This window comes from Dromaius novaehollandiae, chromosome 11 (genome assembly GCF_036370855.1).
Source record: "Dromaius novaehollandiae isolate bDroNov1 chromosome 11, bDroNov1.hap1, whole genome shotgun sequence".
NCBI lineage: Eukaryota > Metazoa > Chordata > Aves > Casuariiformes > Dromaiidae > Dromaius > Dromaius novaehollandiae.
Window position 1 is genome coordinate 19,272,705 of NC_088108.1, and position 12,894 is coordinate 19,285,598.

General features: G+C 33.8%; 1 protein-coding gene across 4 annotated transcripts in view; it reads left to right on the forward strand.

Annotated features, from left to right (window-relative positions):
- The window catches only part of DIAPH2 (diaphanous related formin 2), a 291,784-nt gene that overhangs the window by 108,421 nt on the left and 170,469 nt on the right, over nt 1-12,894 (forward strand). For all 4 annotated transcript variants that reach the window (XM_064518290.1, XM_064518291.1, XM_064518292.1 and 1 more), the window contains 2 exons: nt 2,912-3,013; nt 9,374-9,613. In XM_064518290.1, coding sequence (XP_064374360.1) covers nt 2,912-3,013; nt 9,374-9,613 — 342 coding nt within the window. The remainder of the gene's footprint in view (nt 1-2,911; nt 3,014-9,373; nt 9,614-12,894) is intronic.

The window sequence follows — 12,894 nt, forward strand, 5'->3', positions numbered from 1 at the left end:
GATTGTTACATCCCGGACACTAGATGGAGTGGCTTATTTAACAGCAGTAGGGAAACAACTAAGCATGCTGTATTATCATTTGAATTTAATAATATGTTTCCTTATAGTAATCTTTTTGGTCTGCTGGCGGTTAAACTTGCCAGCCGTCTCCAAGAACCTTAGTTCTAAACTGTTAATTGGGGTGTGGAGAAATTGGGACTGTATTCAACCAGTTGTGAATGTGCATTTTGCACATCTTCAAAGTTTAATGATGTCACTATTTTGGTATTTTAAAGTATAATTGTAATGATAGTCTGTTAATCATTTTAGTGTATATTCAAGTTCGAATTTATGTACTTACTTATATGTGTTCAAATTATGACTCTGGGTTTTCTGGTTACTCTTACAGTTGGTAACATTTTTTTAAAAGCGCCCTTAAAAGTTGCAGTGCAAGGACTTTTACAACATCAATTTTAACCAATTTTATTGCTGAGCACATTATGGATAAATCATATGGATATAATCTATCCATTTGATCTATCCATATAATCATATTTAACGTACATTCTTTACTAACTAACTGTCTAGTACTCCATCATACTTTTTAAACCTTTGTTAACAAATGCAGAAATTCTTGTCTCCTTCAATAGCTTTTTTTTAATATATGTTTGAGGACCTGAAAAGATGTCATGTGAGTTTCGACAACGTACTTAAATGTTCTCTGAATATATAGCTCTTCCAAGAAGCATAAACCTACCTTTCTATCAGCCTCTTAATGTTAGCCTGAGATTTCTACTCCTTTTTATTTATATATAAAACTTTATTTACCCTGTTTTTATTTAAACCTGCATCATCATCATAAATGCATCATTCTAACGTATCATGCTCCAAAATGTCTTTCTTAAAGTACTGGCAAGGAGTGGAATATTCAATCATTGAATGCTTTAGTTTCGTTTTTGATTATTTGGTAGAATTAATCAAAATAAACATTTGGATATATGTATACATATTTTTGATATCTGCCAATGCGGGGGATTATAACTGACATGAAAACAGCCTGAAAAGGTGTTCTACAAGGATGGTTTTGAAGTAGAATATCATGAGATCAGACTGCTCAAGAAGTGAGACAGAGCTGGGCTGTGACCGTTAAAAAAGGTGATAGCGCAGTGCTTTTTCCTGTTGTCCCTTGTGTGCGTGTCCTTTTGGAATACATTTCCAAATTTGTGCAGGACAAGAAGGCAATCAGAAAGAGTCAGCACTGATTTGCTAAGGGCAGAAGAGACAGAAATAAAAGATTATTTTTGGCAAGAATGAAAGACTCTTCTGACTTTTGCTTAATTAGCCTTTGGGTATGCAATTAGAAAGAAAAATTAAACTTTGGATTTTGCAGAATGTGGAAAATAATTGCTGTAACATTGCAATGTGATATCAAATACTGCTTGGTTTTATTTTGTATTATGATCACGCTAGATGGTATTATTCTAGCTCAAATGGTGAGCTGACACATCAGAGTGTTTTTTGAATTACAGCATATGTTAACTTATACATGTGGTTATTTTTCTTATATAAAATTAGGTGAGGTGAACAGAGATTCATGTTAAAATCATTTACCAGTATTAGAAACTGATATTTTACAAGTCTAAAACCAAACTACAAAGGACTTAAAATTGGCATGGTGGAGAATATTAGTGAATTTTTTTAATCATCAACCAATAACATCCTGTCAAGAGGAGGTATTGGTTGTGGACAGTAGTTAATGAGAGTTTTCTTTAGCTACATTCCTGGTGGCGTGGCTTCGCTTCTTTAAGGAGGAGCTAGCAGGGGCCTCAGGCATTAAGAAAAAAGAATAATTATCCAAGAAATCTCTGGTTATATGTACTTCTTTATTGTAGAGTGCTTGCCTGCAAGCATAGCTAGCATTTAGTCGGGATACATCTACTTTTATTTTTACTTTATTTAATCATCTAGATTGTAATTTTGGAGCTCACTAGTTACATAAAGATTATGTCCAAGTTGCATCAAGGTTATGACATCTGGAGTAGATATCTGGCTGCATGCTGAGAATTCATTCTGAGCTGTGGGGACAATACAGAGGTGCGGAAGAATGTTCTAAGCTTTCTTCACTGCTGTGACATCATTCAAAGTTCTCGTGCTACCACAGGCCTTAATATCAGCTGTAGTATAATCTCATCAGCCTAACACTTCTTGAATTGACTTTAGTCTCATTCTTTGTTCCTAAGATTCATGAACTTTTTTGAATGAAAAAGAACTATTTGCTTTCATTTCTTTGCTTGAATGTAAATACATACCTTTATTTCTTTTCCCTGAAATTTTTTTCAACTAAAAAACTTAAATATGTTGAAATTTAAATACACACTACCTACGCTTCTATTGAATATCCTTTAAAGCCAAAGAATACTCTGTTTTAGTAAGAATAGTTCTATACATTAGGCATAACTGTGTTTGAAAGTTAAGTCATATGTTGCAAAACTTTTTGGAGGGGCATAGATGAGATTTTTGAGCAAGTTTTGCTTCTTGGTGTGTTATCAAAAGTGGCAAGTGTTACATTTACCATCCGTAGATTCTGTACAGTTTTGAGATGGCATTCATTTTTTGTGTAAGGTGATTTTAAGTGAAACTTTCGCATTGCTATTGTGAATAAAGTCTTAAGCTTTTTTTTTTATTTTCATGTCTTGGTTTACACAAACCAATTGGTTCTTGATTAATACATAATGAGCAAGATGCAATCATGAGGGCAAAAAAATTTTGTAGGTAGCAAATCTTCAGTGTTTGACAGTGTCTAAGAGCTGTTGTGTATAACTCTAAGTCAAAAAATTAGAGACTGTTAACAGAGGTGCTAATGTTTGTATTATTATTATGTTGTGTTGGAGGTACCTAAGTGAAATAACTTTCTAATTCTTTTTTTAACTAGAGCCTAGTAAAGAATCTTCCGGAGCAGAAAGAGCTCAATGCCTTAGCCCAGTTAAAGGATGAATATAGCGATCTTTGCGAGCCAGAACAATTTGGAATTGTTGTAAGTATTAGTGCAGTAGTTAACTGGAAAGTTGTATTTTGCCAAATAGATTGGAAAGAAAAATTTTAGGTTTAAATTATTTTGGTTAGAGTTATTGCAAGTTCTGCAGAATGTTATCATTTATTTGTTGATCAGTAACAATCTAAAAATCACTATAAATAGATATACTCTGTTTTTTCTGGAAGGAATAATGGCATGCAATTAAGACCAAACAGGCATTTCTGTGCCAACCCAAGTATTTTATCTGACTGCTTTATATGTCTTCTATGCAAATCTTGTATGTTGATTAAACTTGGAATGTTCTTCATAACTAACAAAGGAGGTGTATTTCTAATAGTTCATAAACAGTTCATTTACTCAATGGCACTGACAACTTCGATTAACTTATACTACTGTATGGAAAACTGTAAATGACTGAAAGAGTTAATATGCTTGTTATTTATCACTTTATATTTACCAAAAGGTAGAACTTTTTTTTATATGTATCTATACATACATATATGATTTTATGAAATTCCTCTGGAAGATGCAAGCATTCATGTCAGAATTTCGATTTAGGATTTTATTCTGTTGCTTTTACTTGTGTTCAATACATAGATTTATCCCCAAAGTAGAGTTAATGGGTATTACAATGACTAGTTCCACTCTCTGCATGAAACTATCCATTTTGCATAAATTGCCCTAACACATGCTAGTAGTTGACTGTATGATACGGAGTACTAAACTTGGACTAGGAAGACTTTTTTGTTCAGCTTTTGGACTTTCAAAAACCTGATGAGTCTTTAGGCAAATTAATTCCAATTTTCACTTCAGTTTGTCAGTCTATAGGTCATAGTGCTGATGATCACCTCTGTGATGTGGTTAGAATATATCTGTAACTCCATAGGAGTTAGGTTTGCTCTTATTAGATTCATATGGTGTTATGTACAGTAAAATGTATTATAGACAGAAATAGTGGTCTCTTGAAAGAGTAAAGCCAACTTTCTATTAAAAAGCTCTGTTTTGAGCATAGTTTGTCTTCAGACGTGAGTTTTGACTAATTGTCTGAATTCAGGGAACATAATCTGACCTAATGAGATTTTTTAGAGGAGTTAGGGAAATGAAAGGCCAGTCACTTTTTTGGAAAACCTTTAGGCTATTTATTTTTTAATAAATGGCATAGAGTTCCCAAAATATATTGTTTTAGAGGAACAATGAGGAGGCTTGATTGAGGTGTGATATATAACTCTGTCTAAAAGCACTGGAGGAATACTTTGTCCTCTCTTTGTCACATGACAGAAAGTGGCTAAAACAATATGATGAAATGACAGTGGTACTTCCAGCCTGAAACACAAAGGGCTTCTGCTCTCTTGGAAGGAAGGAATGCCAGAACAATCGAGTCCTCTCTCTGTTTCCTCTCTACTTTTGAAAAGGCAGTGAGCAAAAGGATAGCAGGGAGTGACTGATATACCAAATAAATACTTCATTATTCATCTCTCACAGAAATAATGCCAATCCAAGTGTGAAATTATTTAGATTTTGTGCAAGGAGAGTATTTGAAATTTGTCCAAAGAAAACACAGGATGAAAGCAAGCAAGATAGGGGCATTAAAGACAAATTAAGGTTACTAAGATGTCTATAAAGTCCATTCAGTTAGCTACTTAAAATGATGTTAGCAAAGCAGTTGAGAAAATTATGCTTATTGACCTTGATTTAAGGCTTTCTATAGACATTCCTCCTTTTTACTGCTGTTAATTCCTACCCACTCCACCTTAATCTTCTGTAACTTGCCTCTTCTCCTAACTAGACCCCTTCTTTTGCCACACACTTTCCATTATAAACATTATACCTACCTTGTCTTTTCTACCTCAACCTTTTTCACCAATTCCGTTTTGCTGTATTCTTCTATAGGTTTTATATAAACAGATTTCTGGATCAGCGTGCTGTTTATCTGCATCCTTGCTGTTCTCTGTTGGGTAATAGTGAATTACCCTTCTGCTGAGGAAAGCGGTGACAATAAGGCTGCACCAGGGGTTAGGAGCAAGCTGCAGATGTCAGTGTACTGCCCTGAGCCATGTTCTAGGAATTCTACATCAAAATAAGTAACAGAAAATGCAAAGGAAATGAAAAATTTAGAATGATAAATGAAAACCACTGGGGAGACTGTGTCATGTCTTTTGGTTGTCTTACACACCGGCGATTTTCTGTTTCTGACTTGTAATTACTACTGGATTGAATCTAAATGGTCCTTGTTTTTCAGTTTTGACTTGTTTTGAAAAAGTCATATCATTTTTATAAATACATCCTTATTTTTAGATAGTAAGTATCACATAATACACTTACAGTCACTTTTTTGCTGCTTCATTATTTTGGGGAATGATTGACCACAAAATTTGAGAAAGGATTTAAAAGTAGTTAATGCAGCATTAGCTAGAAAAATGTACTTGATCAAACATGTTGAAACTCTGGTTTTCGCCTGATGAAGAGATTAAGTGTCCTGAAGCTTATTTGTTTATTCAACTTTATAATCTGATTCAATTAAAAAAAAATACTACTGTCCCTTATGGGCACTGCTTCTGTCTTATTTTTAGAGTCCTATGGCTACAATAGTACTAATAAAATGCTGGTTTTATTTATGATTTAATTTAATTCAACCATCCATTCTTCCATTAAAGTGGAAGAAATGCAGCTGAACTTGATTGCAGTCAAGTAAGGAGTTTTTTTTTTCCTTGTGTGTTGAATTAAATCTGTAGTCTTGCATTAATAATAATCTTAACCTTGATGTTAAGAAGGGTATGTTTAGAAATAAAAGCTAACTGGCTATATTAAGGAACATTTAAAAGGTGTTTGCTTATTTGTATGTAAATTTAGGTATGTTAATTAAGAGAGGGTTTAATTGGATAATCAGTATGCCCATCAAGTTTAATAAAGGTCAGAATAATATGTTTAAAATTTGTGTAGAAAAGCCATACTTACTAAATGGGTTGCTTACTGCAAGAGGCCAATTAGCTTAATTTTCATCTGATATGTGAATGAAAATTAGAGCATCACATTTTCATTTAGATGAAATATTAAGATCAATTATATACTCAAATTAATTATTGGAGCAGTTTTTGAAGTTATATCCTAGGATAAAAAAAGGCAGCTCAAAATCTCATGTAAAAATGATTGTTACTGATGCTGAAGTAGAATGAGGAAAATAGATAACTGATTCAGTTCTATAACATTGAATGAACTGTGCAGAATTTTTTGAAATTTAAATATAAAATATGTATTTTAAAAGGTTAACTTTTTATGGCACAGGAGCAGCTGCATCTAAAATTATGATACTTGCTTTTAATGTGATTGCTGGTTGAGCAGTGTAAGTATTATGAAAGTATAACTCCCATATCTGTGTTATAAAGTGCAAGTACTAACCATTTCCTCTCAAGGAAGGCCTAAAAAAAAAAAATCTTACACAGAGTTCATGGTGTTTAAACTCACAAAACTTTACTCATGTTTCTTTACTACCAACCATGAGATTTGAAGTGGGGTTAAAATATTGTTACTGCTTCTAAAAGATCATCCCACAGTTATGTGATGTAAATTTTAGTTAATAACTGTTTCCTATACAAAAACAAAACAAAAAAAACCTAAAGTAACTGGAACTAACCAAAAGGTACTTTGTTTCTTGTGTGTTTTTGGAAAAGTAGGAGTTCTTTTGGAGACTCTGTAACCCTATCTGGTGGGTCACCAGCACTGGCTATCCGAAAGAGTCCTTGCTGGAAGTAGACCAGTCAAGAGAAATTGTACAAGCTGAACCTATGTTGTTTTAGTCATTCAATCTTTTTAATTAAATGTGGCCATTTGTTTTTCACTCCTGTAATTTCTAGTGCTGCTGCAGAATTAATCTTTGTAGAGCACTGCAAAAAAAAAATACTAACTGATGAATGTATTATAGTTAAGAGGCTGAGTAAGTTGTCTAAGTAAGTTGACAAATTTGTATTATAGGTATTACAACTTTTTCCCTTAGGAAACGAGGCTAATTTAATCATGCCTTTTGCCTTGTTCTCCAATAACCTTTGAACTGAGTTTTGATGGAGGGCTAGAGAATTGAAAGATAATTATATTTCTTAAAGTAAGCAGCAACTCAAGAACTTGACTAAGTAGACAGTTCAGACAAGAACCTTTATGAAAGCCCCAATGGGGAATTATGACGTGGATGCATAGGAAATGATCTTATTAGCTCCAGGGCCCACATCAGTTGGACAGGAAATACGTTGTTGTTTTTTTTTTAAAAAAAAAACCCTTGTGCTAGATAGTACTTGCTGTTACTTGTATCCCTTCGAATATGTGTGATATCTTATATACCTTTGACATCAATTGTGTAGAACTATAAAGAACCTGATTTTTTAATGAATCTTAATGAATATAATTATTGCACCTTACCTATTTTCATAGGATTCCTCTAAGTTCAGTATTTTAATCAGCCATTGAAAATGTGTTTGTAAATACATAGGTAAGAAGGAGAAACTTGCGGGGTGGGAAATGCAACTCCTGGTTATCATCCACTGATGCATAAAGAATGATGCATAATGTGCATAAGTGTTTTTAATTCTATGCAGATCAAGAGATGAAGTTAAAACTTAGAGCTGTTGCTACAGACAACTACCTTGCAGTGCAAATAAATGTCCTGCATGTTGTAGCATGGTCTGACCAGTGTTCCATGCCACTTCACAGCACTTAGAAAAGTCCAAATCAGCTAACATTTGTGAAGAATAATCCTTTCCAACATGTTTTGGTCAGTGTTCTGTCAATTTACTGTTGCACTTCTGTTTTCATATTCTAAAGTTTTTAAAAATCTTCTGTGAATTATAGTCATATAATAGCTATAAGGACATATTTTCGCAGACAATCTAACAAAATTGATCTTGGGGCATTTAAGCTGATGAGTCACTAGCAAAGATACCCTTCAATATCTGCATCGTTTCCCATTTTGCAGAGGTGTGGTTTATAACCTTGCATTGTTTTGCAGGTCAGGAAGTCACGTACTGCCTTTAGCAAAGTATCTGAAACGTAAAGCCGATAGCATCTTGGGGAGTAGCTTACAAAGTTTGTTTAAAGGGCAAAGACAACAGGTTGAAAGGCAGGCAGTATGTTGCCACACAATGTGATGTCTTGTGATCTGAACTGAAAGAGTAAACCTGAAGTATATCCTTGCTTTAGTATCTTGGGGCATATTTCCTTGTATACATAGGATTTGTTGCTGCGAATTTGTGCCAAAACCCCTTTATCTGCTTCTTGAATCTGATCGGTCTTTGAGATATGCAGCTTGAGGCTTTTTTTAAGGTGAACTTGAAGGATCTTGGGATCAAATGTATGTTGTACTGTGTCTTCTAAAATACATTTGAGCTTTTTCGGTAACTATCATTCCGAAATACTGGTGGAATTTGTGTTGTTATTTTTGTATAACTTAGGATGCTATGGGTACAGCTAATAAGTGAACAAAAAAAATGTTTCAGGTTAATTAAAACTGCAAAAATAAACACCTTAGACGTAGCACTAATGTCATCAATATTTATCACAATAACTCACGTCAGAATAATGGCAGAAAATACTTCATCACTAATAGTATTGATGTAACCTGGCTTCATATAAACATCTAACTAATGAAGCTTGACCTCCTATGTCCCAAACTCACTGAAGTTTTCCCACATCCTTCCCCAAGGACCCCTAAGAATTCATCCTCCCTCTACTTTCTCCCCTGTTGCTCCCCTAATGATTGAACGCAAGTTGGGAACTGTGCATCACCTCAGTAAGAGGCGGTCCATAAAGGAAAAGTGTAATTCTTTAGCTTAATCAGACTGAAATGTAAGTTTTATATTTGTGTTGGTATCAGCCCACACACTTAAGAGATTCCTACCCTGTTTTTGTGGGAAGAAAAACTGAAAAGCTTAATTTTAGGAAATCAGTAAATATCAGAGACCAAGGGTGAGGTTTTTTTTGAGCTGCGATGTGTGTGTTAAAATTAATCTTCAGTTGTTGTTAACTAGTGGAACTGGCTTATGTTTCCTTTGCTGTGAAGAAGTGTTTTTGCAGTGTGCTGCATTTATTGTCAGTGAGTTTGGAATTCAGTTATTTGGTAACAAAAATGTTCCTTTTATTTTTAATACGTTCTTTCAATTAATTGGTTCAAGTTAAGTAATGTGACTTGGAGGAAGAAAAATCTGTGTGCAGGTACAGATTCTTGGAAACACAGTACAGTCAATACAAATATATGGGAAATGTAGTTTTCTGATGTGTTTACAGGATTTTTTTATTATCAGCTATTTTGCATAAATTTCATAAATTTGCTTTTGTTAATTTTTTTATGTTCTGATTTATTATTTCTTATTTTTGCAGATGAGTTCAGTGAAAATGTTGCGGTCACGTCTGAACGGGATTCTTTTCAGGCTTATGTTTGAAGAGCATGTAAACAATATCAAACCTGACATTATGGCAGTTACACTAGCTTGTGAAGAGCTGAAGAAGAGTGAAAGCTTCAGTAGGCTTTTAGAGTTAGTGCTATTGGTTGGAAACTACATGAACTCTGGCTCTAGAAATGCACAGTCTCTTGGTTTTAACATCAGTTTTCTTTGCAAGGTAAGATGAAACTATAAAGCTTTTGTAATTGTAGATTCATGAAACTTGCAACACATAACAAACTCCCCTAAGTAGGGAAAGAACCTTCCATCAGTGGAACTTACTTACTACCCCTCCATTTTTAGCAAGGGGTGCACCACAAAGATGTCACCAACTTCAGATAAAATAAACGCCGTCACCTGGGAAGTATTCTTATTTGTGAATAGTTGTTTTAAAGAGAGGCCAAGTTGAAAGTTTATAAATCTGTTGCTGCTTTTGCTTTTTTTGAATCTAAAGGGAGAAGGAATTCTTGCACTCCAGATGATTATTATAAACTGCTGTCAATGCTAATCCAACAGATGTTGATAGAGTAAATGTAAATTGACTAATTCTACAAACTGTTCTCTACTGAACTGAATAACTGTTGAAGTGTAACTATTTGTAGTTACAGCTAAATTCCATTTAAAATCACTGAGAAACTCATTTCTGATTATTTAATTCAGGCCTGTCCTCAGAAATAAAATCTATTTTAATTTTTTTTTGTTTTAAGACTGATATTTCTGTTGTTTTTTTGTGGGTTTTTTTTTTTTGTTTGTGGGTTTTTTTCCTCTCTCTGTTACAAATGGAGAAAATAGTTGAACATTCTCTGTAATGAAGTGTTGCGTTTAAGTATTTGGTATGCTTTCTTATAAGATGACATCTAAAAATAAAACGACCACAAGGACAATGATGATTGTTGGACTGAAAAAGATGATTTGACCAAAATATAGAAGACACGAAAATGTATCACTAATAGGTCTACATTTTAATTATGCCCTGTGGTTTTTTTTAATCATGAATTATCACTTTTAACTTACAAAATCAGAACAAGTTTCTTAAGTTAGTGGAAATGCAGAGAAGTTTCTCCTGACAGAGTGATGTGATTGTCTGCTATTTACTACATTTGTTGCTTATTTGTACTCAAGTTAGAGGTTATTTTCTGTTTCCATTTAAGGCCTTATTTTTCACTGCTGTATGTAGTACCCATTCTAATTTGAATTAGATAAATATAATAATGTACCTTAAGAATTTACTTTTTCAGAAATAGTTTATGCCCATACTTATGCTGTAGGATCACATTTAGAGAAGTAACCTTGTACATGATTGATATTTCTTTACGAAATTGAATTTTATAGATCAGTGTTTGCATACCTAGTATTCACAGTGGATTTTTTTTATTTCAGTAGTCTTAAAAATTAAAGTTTATATATGGGTAATGACTTCTTATCCATTCATTATTTTCGGTTGATGCTTGCATTTGATTCCTCCGTGTAAGAGCTTTCAAACTGGTGTGTCCCTCATTTTAAAAAAAAAAAAAAAAAAAAGAGTAGGATGGCTTATTGGCTTTGCTTTATTAACTAGGATTATAGACTCACAGACCTTTCTGTTAACTGTTATGAATAATACAAAATATTAAATTATGCCGGATGGTGATATCTTTGTAAGCTCAAGATTTAATATCTGTGGAAAGGCAGTTGTCAGCTTTACATTATTCAGACATTAAGATTCTCAGAAAATAATTGACGTTCATGATGAAAATGAAATCTGCGTATGTAAACATGGTTTCTTACTGGAATGTTACTGTTCGCTGTCTTATAAGATGAATGTTTTGCAAAGGATTTGCCTTTACTTTCATTGTGAATTAAAACATCTAATTTCTATTTCTTGGCTGAAGGAGGCAGTTAGAGAATTCGCAGTGATGTCTATCAGGAATAATATAGCAGTTTGTCTGCCAGTGTCATGTGGCCTATGTGGTGGGGGATTTTTTTATTTGCTATGAGGTATATTTGGATGCTACTAATTTGTGAAGACTGTATAAACATGGACAGTGTTTTTATGGTGGCAATTTAATAAGGCACTGTTAACATATAAGAGGCCTTTCTTGAATACTTCTCAAGTGTCTTCATTCTCCCAGGGAATGTATTTCAGTCTTCAGGCTTTCCTAGAGGAATTTGGGAGCCTTCATCTTGCACTTCGATAGAATACCTGTAAAGTGTAATAATCGCTTACTTATTTTAGTATCCTATGAAGTGTTGCCTCATTTGTTTTTGTGTATGCAATTTCATGACCAATAATAGGATATTCCAATTCAGAAGTAGTACTTCCGTAAGCTCAGCTGCGTTGCTAGTCTAGAAGTTAGATGTAACATGTGGAGGAAATTTACTTCTAATTTTCAATTTGATTACCATAAAAACTGAAAGTTTCAGCAACCTTATAATGAGGAGAAGACTCTTTCTTACTTTTTCTTTTGAATTGCATATCATGGCATAACTATAAACCACTGTTTGTGGGGTAGAACCAACTCTATAGAAAATGCCATAAGAAGTTGTCTGCTGTTCTGCTTGTAGATTGACAGAAGCAATCCATAAAATACACAGGTTTAGTCCAGTTTCTTTCTACTGATTAACAAGAACATCTGTTTCCTTAAAAGGGAAATTCCCTTTTAAAACAAGAAATGTGCCACCAGTTCTGGGAAGACCTTCAAGCATTACTTGAGACTGCATCCCATTTGTTAGAAGTGCATTCCCTGTCCCGGTATTTAAAGTTGATCCCTGTCAGCTGCTTCTCAAATATACCATAAAGGTTTTATCTTCACTCTATGAACTATATCAAAGCTACATTTTTATGTCCTTATGGAGCGGACTTTCTGGCTGTCGGCAAAGCAGAACACGCAGACAGCAGAGTTTGTTTTGATGATGAAGTATAATAACAACTGTTCAATGAAACTTAATTTTCATATTGATTTCAGTTTCTATTCTTGGACAACTTTAATATTCTCTGTTTAGCATATATATTTAAATTATATGATCTAAAGGAAAAACATGGCAGGTATTGATGTGAGCTAAACCATTTTTTTGTTTCTGTGAAATAAATGTCCCTAAAATAGTAGAGATGGTCATTTGCTATACAGAAAATCGGTTTTGTGTAATAGCTTTGGAAATAAAGGAAAGCGTGAAACCTATCTGGTCATGGCTACAAAGCTAATGCCTTCTGGTAACTGCAAATCCTTAAAAGCTATCTTTCTGGATGTTAGATTGCAATGTATGATGTTGTTGAAGAAAGCAAAGCTTTCTGCCAAAAGTTGTTTACAAAGCAGAGAACTTAATTTTGTTCAAATAAGAGAGATCAACATTAGAATTCACGTGCTGCGTCAAGACTGGCAAGCAGTAGCAGTTACTCTGATATATGCACTAGCGCATTCATGGTTACCTAAATGTTAAGCACTCTGTGAGCATATAAATATGGCAGAAAAAGCAGCAAAG